The following is an 11,345-nucleotide window of genomic DNA, read 5'->3' as shown; positions in this document are numbered from 1 at the left end:
AGATCTGAGTGACAGCGTGCCCCGCCCTCAACAGGCGCGCAGCAAATAGGCAGCCTCTCCGCCCCTCGGTATCCAGTCTGTGAAACGCTAACCGGGTCGAGGAGGGCGGGGAACCCAGGAGCCTAGCGGTCGCAGTGAGGGGCTGCGGGCGAGGGGCGCCTCTCCCCCCTTTGGGCCCCTCTTCCCTGGCGGCACCGCCCCCTCCCGGGTTCTGAGGCCGCCAGTCAGCTAGCGCGCATGCCCGGGGCGGGGCGCGGGGTGGGAGCGCGGAGCTGGCGCGGGGGACGGCTGCGCCGAGTCCGCGGGTCCGCCCGCCAGCCCGGCCGGAGGCAGCCGAGGCAGCTCGGGCAGCGGCGGTGGCGGTGGCGGGAGCCAGAGCGCAGCGCGCCGAGGAGACGGAACGGCGACAGAGCCCGGTAAGCGCTGCTCCTGCATCTGCTGCTCGCTACAAACGGGCGGTGTCGACCCCCTTCTGCCGCTCGCAGCAGCCCCAGAGCCGCTGTCCAGGGTCCTCGAACCGCCTGGGTGGCGGGGTTTGGGCACAGCGCGCGGCTTGTGTCTGGCGTGCGCCTGGGTGAAGGTACGCGCGCTACTGGGGCGGCGGGTGTCCATTTCCAGGTTCCTCTCTGGGGCGGGGCGGGGGCGGGTCCGCAGTCCTGGCCGAGCACCCGAGGGGCCCTGCGGGCCATCCCGCCCTGTGTGTAAGACCCCAGCCCCGAGCCTGGCCTCGCCTCTGCTGCCGCTTTGTTTGGCACCGTGGTGCGGGAGGGGGCGCTTCCCGCCACCGCGGGGAAAGGGTCCGCCCGCGTTGATTCATTTTCCCCATGGAGCGAGCTCGGCGATCGAGTAGCTCTATTGGCACCATCAAGCACACTCGCTGTCGCACGCTCGGTGTGGCACACACTCTGGGGGTCCACCACACATACTGTCACACGCTCACCACTCGAGGCCACAGGTTTACACACACTATGGTCCTTGATCATTCCATCAGACTCATACACATGGCCACCTGTGCACCCACCCAGTACATCTTTGCGTACACACCCAGGCATTGCTACGCACTCACATCAGCCATCGCCTATCATAGCACACACTCAACTCAGCAATAGTCCCCATCACAACGCACTCGCAGCCACCCTGCTCTGGCCTGCTTGCGCCTGTTCACACCTGCACATCATGGTGTCCCTCATGTACCCCCAGACCCTGGAGTAGGTGTGTCATGCACTCCATCACACACTTTCAGCTTGCTCTCCACCCCTCAACTCCTGCATGTCCACTCTTGCCCTCCTGTGAGTGTATGGACAGCTGCCCTGAAGGCTATTTCTGGAAGGAAGACTGGATATCACCCTTTGCTAGACTCCTTCTCCCATCCAGCCCCAGACAGGATGCTCTACTGCTCTGACGGTTGTAGAGGACAAGGGGATGAGAGGGTGAGGTACAGCACACCTAGACTGTCACACACACACACCTGCTGAAGTACCACAAGCCTTTGTCAATCTTATCACCATGGGGAGAGGTGATTGCAGGTGCCTGGCAGTCCTGGCTCCAATTCGGGAAGAAATCCTAAAGGGGAAGTAACAGGCTGGCCAGGTCTCTGGGCTTGAGTGAGCATTCACAGGGACTTCTCTGCCTGGGAGCAGGGCACAACAACGCTTGTGCACATACTGGCCAGCTCTCCCATGAATGAGGCTCTGAGGCCAGGTGGCCATGAATGTGCATACCCACAGGGTCCAAATGGCCACCAGGAGACACAGACACGTAGGGCATTCTGCACATACAGACTGCACATGTGCACACCAAGTTCTTGAGCAAAACGCAGGAGCCAGACTCTGGCTCCCCAGACTGGCCTAAGCTGGCGCAGATGTCGACAAGCCATCTACGTGCTCCGCTGCACGCTGGGTGAGCCAGCCCACACAACTGGGGGTCATTTCAACCTTTTACCTCCATCAGGAGGCAGAAGTGTGCAGGATCATCTGCCCAAAGGGTGTGCCCACAAGTGGGTTCTCACACAGAAGACACTCTTGCTTCCTCTCCTAGACACCTCCTTGTGCTGTTGCCTGTTAGATCCAGGGGACTGGGAGGACCCTTGGCATGACCCTGAAGAGCATAAAGGGGTTTTAAGAGCCACGCATCAATGTCCAAGATCTTGGCTGATGTGAGTAGGAAGAACCAGGGTTTGGATTCAGACAAAACAGGCTTTGAATCACAGCCCCATCCTCTCCCAGCTGTGTGCCCTTGGTCAAGTCTTTTCTGCCTCTAACTTCAGCATCCTCATCTGTGAAATGGGATGATAATGCCCCCCTCCTGAGACTGTTGTGGAGTCCAGATGCAAAAACAAGCCTGAGAATGCTGGGCCCAGGGCTGAGCACACAGTGGGAGAGTGATGGAGCTGAGTCCAGTGGGAGATGGGAGGCGAGAATATGAGACCCCAGGCGTGGGTTGCCTTTTGGAGAAATGACTTGAGAATACCAAGGCTTTCTTGAGAGCTGGGTAAAGCCTAGCAGAACTGCAAGCGGTAGAGCCTCTAGGAATAGTATCCTGGCAGATCGTAAACCCAGGCCTCAGCCAGTTCTACTAGTATAACTACATCCTCTCCCCTTTGTGGCTTCCCAGGTGATGCTAGTGGTAAAGAACCCACTTGCTAATGCAGGAGATGTAAGAGACATGGATTCAATTACTGGGTCAGGAAGATCCTCTGGAAAAGGGCATGGCAACCCACTCCAGCATTCTTGCCTGGAGAATTCCTCTGATAGAGGAGCCTGGCAGTCTACAGTCCATAGGATTGCAAAGAGTCAAACACGACTGAAGCGACTTAGCATGCATGCATCTCTCCCATTTGAAAGATTGGGAAACTGAGGTTCAGTGTGGAAAAACTCACCCAAAGTCATGTAACAAGTCAACGACTAGGCTGGGACTTGACCCCCACATCTTTCTAACTATGTGGCCAGGCTCTTTGTCCCAACTTGGACCTTATTCCACATCAGAGAATTGTGGACTGACAACTAAGAAGGTAGCCTCTTGTGGAACTTTCAGAAGGGGCATGTTGCCAGCTTGGCCATGCCTGCCTCTTCGAACCTCAGTGTCCTTCTCTGGAAAATAAGACCAGAGCATCTGCCCAGAAAGTGTACAGGATTTGCACATAATAAGCCTTGTAAGAACTTCATGTGTGCAGGGCCACCTCCCGCCTTCTTGGCATCTAGGTCAAGAGCCAGAACTCAGGTGGCTACAGACCAGGTGAATAACACCCATGAGGGGCTGCTATAAGAAAAATGATGGTGCAAATCAGTGATCAATGGCAGCAGGCAGTCAACCTCAGTGCCCAGGACACCACTGGGAGGGGTAGAGATGGTGGCTGATTGGATCCATCTAAGGAGGCAGCCACTGCTCACTGCTGCTATGAAGGAAGCACACGCAGACTGCCAAATCTTAGTTTTCCAAGAGGAGCTAGAAATCTGATTTTCACATGAACTCTTCTAATTTTTAGATGTTGATCAATAACTTAAAAAAATTTTTTTTTCAGCACTCCAAGTTGATCAGGCATGTCCAAGGGCGAGGTTTTGCCAGTTTGTACCTGTGTTGCTGGCCCTCCCTCCCCTGCCCCCTCCTGGGAGCACAGCTGGGCTCTGACAGACTGAGTAGATAAAAACAGGCCTTGCATGTACACAGCCAGCCCTGAAGTAGCAGGAGCGTGCACACCCTTCATCTTCTTTAATTCTCCCTGCAGCCCTGGGGGAGCAGGGGGTAGGTTTGTCAGGGTCCCCAGCGGGGAGAAGGCACTTGCCTAAGGTCACAGAGCTGGTATAAAATCAGGAAGCTGGTAAGTTGGGGAGCTGTCCTGACTTCTGGCCCATGCCTCACCTGGGGGAGGGAGCCTGTTAGAGGGGCCGGTGTGAGAGGACCCCGGGGCTGGGTTACCAGGGGTGAAAAGAAGGTTGATGAGGACTCAGAGCATACCTCCTATAGCCCTTGGCAACTCCTTCCAGTTCCAGCCCAAGCTCCCTATTTTGTTGTTGTTGTTTAGTCGCTAAGTCATTTTCGACTCTTTTGGAACCCCATAGACTATAGCCCACAGGCTCCTCTGACAATGGGATTTCCCAGGTAAGAATTCTGGAGTGGCTTGCCATTTCCTTCTCCAGGGGATCTTCCCTGGGATCCAACCCAGGGATCGAACCACTTCTCCTGCATTGGCAGGCGGATTCTTTACCACTGAGCCACCTGGGAAGCCCCAAGCTCCCCATACACCTGCTGTTTTTATGCTGATGAAAACCAGATCCAAAGAATTCCAGCAGACCTCTCCTGTGTTTCAAAACTATATCCCAGAAGCCTCCTGGATATCTCCCCTATAAGACCCGCAGACACCCCACTTAAACTTCCCAAAACCCAGTCCCCCACCATCCTCTGCAAGACTGCTTCTCCTCCCATCCCCCTATTTTGGTGAAATCCTCACCCCCCAAGTCCCATAAGCCCAAAGCTTGGGGGACCCAGTGGTGAAAAATAGCAGCTGAATCCCCATCCAGGCACCTGAGGGCCAGGTGGGGATCCAGAGGTGTAAAGGGCTATAGGCAGAATGACAAGAGTCTGGTTAGGAGTAGAACAAGAGGCCACAGGAACCTCAAGGAAGGTGGTAGGCAAAGAAGGTCATTGGAGGAGGCGGCATTTAAACTGAGAACTGAAGGTTTAATAAAACCCAAGCAGGAAAGTTGTAGGGCCAAGATGGGAGAGAATGTGAACCCCTGGTTGAACCCAAAGCATTTTTGAGTGTGTGTGTGTGTACACATGCTGTGGGGGATGGAGTGCATAATGAAAGATAAAGCCCACCAAGTGAGTCAATACACAGGGGCTTAGAAGCACATTAAAGAGTTGGACTTGACCCTAAAGATAACAAGAAGTCATTAAAAGTTTCTTTTTCCCTGTTTTCTTTAAAAAATAATACGTGCACACATAATCAAAATTCAAGCATTGCAAAGCAGCATTAATAAAACGGTTTCTTCTACCTGCAGATTCTCTGGTCTCACTTCCCAAAGGCAATCACTGCTAAAAGTTTCATGGGTTTCCTTCCAGAAATTTTCTCTTTATAAATAAACCTACAGATGTGTATCTATCCTTTTCCTTGCCTACACTCACAGAAACCCACTAGCCATGCTGTCCCCTGGTTTTTTTCCTTAACTTACCTTGAGCATCTTTCCTCATCACTCCACCCATTCTAACAGCTGTGGGGGGTGGAGGGTTTCCCATATGTTTGTCCCACATTTTACAAACACACTTCCTGGTTTTCTTCTCATTACCAGCCATGTTCTCATGCACCATTAGTCTGATATTGATAAATGTCCTTCCAAAAAGATTGCAACCAATTTATTTCCCCTAAAAGAGCAAGGAGGGCTTTGAGCCAAGAGTGGCATGTTGGGACCAACGTCACAGAAAGGGCATTCAGTCATTTATTTAACAAACATGTATTGGAAACCACTTGCTTACTATGTGCCAGTCATTGTTCTTAACCCTGAGACTACCTCAGTTAACATGGCAAAGTCCCCACACTCCTGGAGCAGACATTCTCATGGTAGAGACACATCATGAGCAATAAACAAGCATATGCAATTTGAGGATGAAGACAGGTACCAGAAAGAAAAATGGAGCAAGGCAAGGGGGGAGGAGAGCACCAGCCCATGTTGGGAAGGAGGCTACTTTATACTGGATATGTCAGGGAAAGCTTCAGGGAGATGCAGATGTTGGGAGCGAAAGCATTTCAGGCAGAGAGGAGACAGCCAGTGCAAAGGCCCCAAGGTATTGGGTTCAGGGGCCAACAGGGCAGACGGGTCGCTGAAGCAGGGTAATCAGGGGAGAGCAGTAGGAGACAAGACCAAGAGCTGTGACAGGGCCAGAAAATGCAGGAACTTGTGGGCTATGGTGAGGAGTTTCCCTGGTGGCACAGATGGTAAAGAATCTGCCTGTAATTCGGGAGATCCACATTCAATCCCTGGGTTGGGAAGATCCCCTGGAGAAGGGAATGGCTACCCACTCCAGTATTCTTGCATGGAGAATTCCATGGACAGAAGAGCCTGGCAGGCTACAGTCCGTGGGGTTGCAAAGAGCTGGACGCAGCTGAGTGACTAACATTTTTACATTGCATGAAATGGGGACATTACGTGGTTCCGGGCAAAGGAGGTCTGCCTTGAATTTCACTAAGATCCCTCTGGCTGCTGTGTTGAGAATAAACAAATAGAGTGAAGAGTAAAGCAGGAATAATTCCGGGCAGAGATGGTGTGGGTTTGGCTCAGGATAGTTGCCAAATTCTGGATTTTTTTGAAGGTAGATCCATTATGTTTTGCTCGAATGTTGGGCTGGAGGGTTTGAGAAGTCAAGGGATCTTGGCCTGAGCACTACAATGTGGCTTTGGAGATGTCTGGAGGAAGAGATCTGGGGGAGTCAGAGCTCTGCGTGCATTGGCTGCTGAGTGTATGAAAAAACTGAATTGCATGCTGATCCAGTGGCCTGCGAGATCCTCTCCCTGGGTGTATCCCAGGTACCACACACTCAGTTTGTCCAAAATGCAACTCTCCCTTTCCCCAGATGTCTTGCCCAGCAGCCCCCCAACCTAGCCAGAATCCTGCAGACCACCCCCACGATCACCTCTTACATCCAGTTTGGTTCCTGTCAGTTTCCCTCGGACCTCTCAAAACTGCCAACTCTTCATCCCCACCACCTTTGCCGTACCGTCTCTCATCTAGACCATCACAGGGAAAGGGCTGGGTAAATGAATGAAGAGCAGGATGCATGAGAGGTTGAATAAATGATTGGCCAACCCCTCCTCTCCAGCCTCCTAAGCAACCTTTGAAAACACACATTTCAGACTGTGCCCTTTCCTCAATCGTAAACCATTCCCATCTCCCCAGGGCCTACACAGACATAAACTGGTGATCCACAGACATACTTTGGCCCACATACCAGAGTTTTTAAATCTTTAATTAATTGGGATATTTTACATTAAACTTCTGTATTTCCCACTTCTGACTGATACTACCAGGATGCATTTCTCCAGGACAGTACTTGGCTAATGGAATATGGTCCCCCCCTTTAGACAAGGCACGTGCTCTCTAGTTTGAGGACCCAGTCTGCTTCCCTCAATTAGATTACCTACCTGGCCCCTATAGCATCAGAATTTGTGACCCATGGCCTAAAGGAGAACAGCATAACTTCTAGGTAGCATGTTGCATGGGGTGGGCTAAAAAGGGAGGGTGAAAAGTTAGATTGTGGCCAAGTTGTGAAGGGCCTTGATTGCCCTTTTAGGAAGCCTGGCCTTTATCCAGAGGGCCAATGGGAGCAGTGAAGCAGAGAAATGGTATGGTTGGGTTCATTTATTAGCCCAGACCCTATGGACAGGAGGGGATCAGACAAAGGTAGAGAATGTGGTAAGAAGGCCTGACTGTTAGAAACAGTGAGAAGGAAGAGGCCTGGATAGAGGCTCCTCCCACTGGGTCTCCTCTGAGTCTGAGTCTGCTCTTTCTATGTTTCAGAACCAGACAGAAGCCTGGGGCACAAGCATGGTCATGAGGGCAACTGGGCAGTGCTGAAGACCCAGCCTGGCTCCAGCTGCTTCGCAAGGACTCCAGCCCCCCAGGACCCCAGCCCACAGCCTTCTGCTGCCCACAGGATGGGAGCCTGGGGGCTGGGAGCCAGGCCATGAGGGACTGCTGCCCCTCCCAGCAAAAGGCCATCCCTACACACCCAAGGCACACCCCCGCCCAAAGCCCAAGCATGGACTCTAGACACAGCAGCCCCAGTGGGGCTGGGGAAGGGGCGTCCTGCTCTGAGGACCTTGGCAGGAGTGTGGCCTACCCCTCCATGACCCACATCCCTTCCCAAGAGGCAGCCACCAAGGAGACATTAGGGACACAAGGAGCCTTGATCTCAGGAACACCAGAAACCACCTTCTCTGGGAGGCTAGAGCCTGTGTCCTCAGAGAAAACTGATCCTTCACCCTCAGAGAACAGAAATCTGATGTTCTTAGAGAATATGGATTCCAAGTCTTCAAAACAGGTAGATTCCATTTCCATAGGAAAGGAAGATGCTGAGTCCTTGAGGAAGACAGATCCTATGTTGACAGGAAAAACAGAGCCTGCAATCGTAGGGAAAGGGGATTCTGTGGCTTCTGAAAGGAAGGATCCTGTGACCCCAGGAAAAGAGGAGCCTGGATCCTTGGGAAAGGTGGATCCTCAGTGCTCCAGAAAGATGGATACAGTGTCCCTAAGGAAGGAGGAGCCTGGATCCTTGGGCAAAGTGGATCCTGTATTCCCAAGAAAGGAGGAGCCCAGGTATTCAGGAAAAGAACTTCGAGTATCCTCAGAAGAGGTGGGGCCTGCATTTGCAGAAAAGACAGATCTTGTAGCTTTGGGAAAGAGAGATCCTGAGCTCTCAGCAAACGCGGATCCTGTGTCCTTGGAAATGCTAATTCCAGGGTCACCAGGCAAAATCATGCCTGGAACAGTGGCTCTGGGGCCATCAGGAAGGGTAGATCCTACTCACTTGGGGATGACAGATCCTGCATCTATGGTAAATGCAGAAATTATGTCCTCCACAAAAGAGGACCCTCAGTTCCTAGGAAAGATGGACCCTGCCTCTTCAGGAAAGCAAGGCTCCACGTCTGTGGGAATGACAAAAACCATGTCTACTGGACAGGTGGAGCCCATGTCTTTGAAAAATATGGACCCCGTGTCTTCAGGCAAAGTGGGTTCGATTTCTTTGGCAAAAGTGGATCCTGTGTCCTCAGGAAAGCCAGAGCCCTTGTCTCCCGTGCAGGCAGAACTGATGTCAGTGGGAAAGACAGAAACCGCATCCTCAAGAAAGGAGGACCTAGTGTCCTCCAGAAAGGGGGATCCCATTTCTGTGGGAAACACAAAAACATCACCTCCTGGAAAAGTAAATCCTGAATCATCAGGAAAGATAGACTCTGCATCCTCTGGTCCCATGGGTCCTCCTTCCTCTGAAAGAGCTGAGGCAGTGACTAGGGGGAAAGCAGACACATTGTCCTCGGAAAAGACAGGTCCCCTGGGCCCTGGAAAGGTGGGTCCCCCAGCCTTGGGGAAGGCTGAACCCCCCACCTCAGGGAAAGTGGACCCTGTGATCAAGGGAAAGCCAGAAGCTGTTCTCCCCGGAGACATAGACTCCGAGTCCGCAGGAAAGGTGACCCCCGCGAGCCTAGGGAAAACAGTCCCGGCATCCTCGGGAAAGGCAGAAGCTGTCCCAGAGGGAAAGGTGGATGCTCTGCCCCTCGAGAAGGGCAATCCTATGAACTCCACGAAGGTGGATCCCAGGGCCTCCGGGAAAGCAGAATCCAAGTCCGAGGGCAAAGCGGAAACCACACCCTCTGGGCAGGAGGGCACCGTCTCAGCCGGGAAAGTAGAGGCTACGTCTTCGCCGAACGAGAAGCCACTGGCCCCAGAGAAGCCGGACCCTGGATCCTCAGAATCAGCAGGCTCTATTGCCTCTGGAAAGGTGGCGCCTGTAGCCCTGGACAAGACTGACTCTGTGCCTCCAAGAAAGGGGGAGCCCCCATCCTCGGGGAAGGGGGACAGCCTGACTCTGGAGAAGGCCTCCTCCAGGCAGGTAGATGACAAACCCTGTGACTCCGCTCCTTCTCCCGCAGACGGCGGGGGCCGCGTGGAGCCAGCGTCACTGCCCAGCTCCGAGGCCTCCAGCCTCGTCCGGAAGGACCCGGCGGCTGCCAGGGCCGAGAGAAGCCCCGGCCTGGAGGCGGTCGCGCCGCCGCCGCCCGGGCCGCGGACTCGCGACAACTTCACCAAGGTGCCGTCGTGGGAGGCGAGCGCCCCGCCGCCACGCGAGGACGCGGGCACGCAGGCGGGCTCGCAGGCCTGCGTATCGGTGGCCGTGAGCCCCATGTCTCCGCAGGACGGCGCGGGCGGCCCGGCCTTCAGCTTCCAGGGGGCGCCGCGCGCACCCAGCCCCGCGCCCGGGCCGCCCTCTCGCCGGGACGCGGGCCTGCAAGTGTCCCTGGGCGCCGCCGAGACGCGCTCCGTGGCCACTGGGCCCATGACGCCGCAGGCCGCCGCGCCGCCCGCCTTCCCCGAAGTGCGGGTGCGGCCGGGCTCCGCGCTGGCGGCCGCCACGGCGCCCCCCGAGGCGGTCGAGCCGGTGCGCGACGTAAGCTGGGACGAAAAGGGCATGACGTGGGAGGTGTACGGCGCCGCCATGGAGGTGGAGGTGCTGGGCATGGCCATCCAGAAGCATCTGGAGCGACAGATCGAGGAGCACGGTCGCCAGGGGGCGCCCGCGCCGCCACCTCCCGCGGCGCGCCCGGGCCCCGGCCGCTCCGGCTCTGTCCGCACCGCGCCCACTGAGGGAGCCGCCAAGCGCCCGCCGGGCCTCTTCCGCGCGCTGCTGCAGAGTGTGCGGCGCCCGCGATGCTGCTCGCGGGCCGGGCCCACGGCCGAGTGATCGGCTCCGCTTTTGTACGCCCGGGTTTCCAACCTTCTCAGGCTCCCTTCTCGATCCCAGGCCCCTAGAAGGGATCCCCTCAACTAGCGACAGGCCTCCAAGGGGCGGGCAGCATCTAGGGCCTTCTCATCCTTTCAAGCCCCCCTTTCCCTTCCTAAACACACCAATGAATGCCCTCTACCCAGCTCCCTCGTGGTCAGGAGCCCACGAACCCAGCCCCGACACCCCCCGTCCCCTCATAGCCCTCAGCGCCACCCCCTCCCTGCCACACTAGGCGACCTCTGGGAACCTAGCCTTGAGAGCTAGGGCAGGCTCCTGAGATGTCCAGACAGGTGCGCTGTGGTCTCCAGAGGCAGCCAGGTCCCCAGAACGGGAGAAACTGTGTACAAAAGCCCCAAGTATGTGAGGATTGGCATGTGAGACCCCCGATGTGCAAGCCCGGGGTGTATGCGAGTGCGTGTCCACGCGGCGGGCTGGCCCCATGGCCTGGGCATCTCTTGCATGCTGGTAGTTGTCCCCTGTTCCTGTCTCCCCCTCACCTGGCCCTATCCCCACCCTCACTGGACACCACTCCACAATTCCCAGACAGGCCAAAGGCAGCTGCAGGAGTGCCCTGTGGGCGCAGCTGCAAGTCACAGAAACGCCGGAGGGTCACGGTCAGAGGCCCACAGCCTGGTGACAGCTGGCCTTGGGTGCTGGGGACACGACAGAAAGCTCACTCTACAACCACCGTAGTCCCTAAAAGACCACCCTCTCTGGTCCCTCATCCCCCAGTGCCGTGAGCCCCACAAGTCCCTTGTGACCACTCAGTACCCCTGTCCCCCAACCCTCCAGCCACGGTTTTTGGCTACAAACTGTCACAATACATTGGTAATAAAATACTCCCCCAACCCTTG

The 11,345-nt window shown here is 55.4% G+C and overlaps 1 protein-coding gene across 1 annotated transcript; it reads left to right on the top strand.

The window, feature by feature from the left end:
* The first annotated feature begins 237 nt into the window (after positions 1-237).
* GPRIN1 (G protein regulated inducer of neurite outgrowth 1) lies at positions 238-11,339 on the top strand. Its single transcript, XM_027970588.1, has 3 exons — positions 238-416; positions 6,568-6,650; positions 7,550-11,339. Exons 1-3 carry the CDS (start codon positions 238-240, stop codon positions 10,447-10,449), a joined length of 3,162 nt encoding a protein of 1,053 aa, XP_027826389.1. The 3' UTR covers positions 10,450-11,339.
* Positions 11,340-11,345: the final 6 nt, after the last annotated feature.

Source organism: Ovis aries, chromosome 5 (assembly GCF_016772045.2).
Source record: "Ovis aries strain OAR_USU_Benz2616 breed Rambouillet chromosome 5, ARS-UI_Ramb_v3.0, whole genome shotgun sequence".
NCBI classification, from domain to species: domain Eukaryota; kingdom Metazoa; phylum Chordata; class Mammalia; order Artiodactyla; family Bovidae; genus Ovis; species Ovis aries.
The sequence above is the reverse complement of the archived record's forward strand: the minus strand, read 5'-3'. Positions and strand labels throughout refer to the sequence as shown.

Excerpts from the sequence above, each read along its gene's own strand:
- GPRIN1 (XM_027970588.1), top strand. The coding sequence starts at position 238 with ATGCCCGGGGCGGGGCGCGGGGTGGGAGCGCGGAGCTGGCGCGGGGGA. Across the intron at positions 417-6,567 it reads CGGAACGGCGACAGAGCCCG|ATGTCTTGCCCAGCAGCCCC; the intron begins GTAAGCGCTGCT and ends CCCTTTCCCCAG. Across the intron at positions 6,651-7,549 it reads TTACATCCAGTTTGGTTCCT|GGCAACTGGGCAGTGCTGAA; the intron begins GTCAGTTTCCCT and ends CATGGTCATGAG.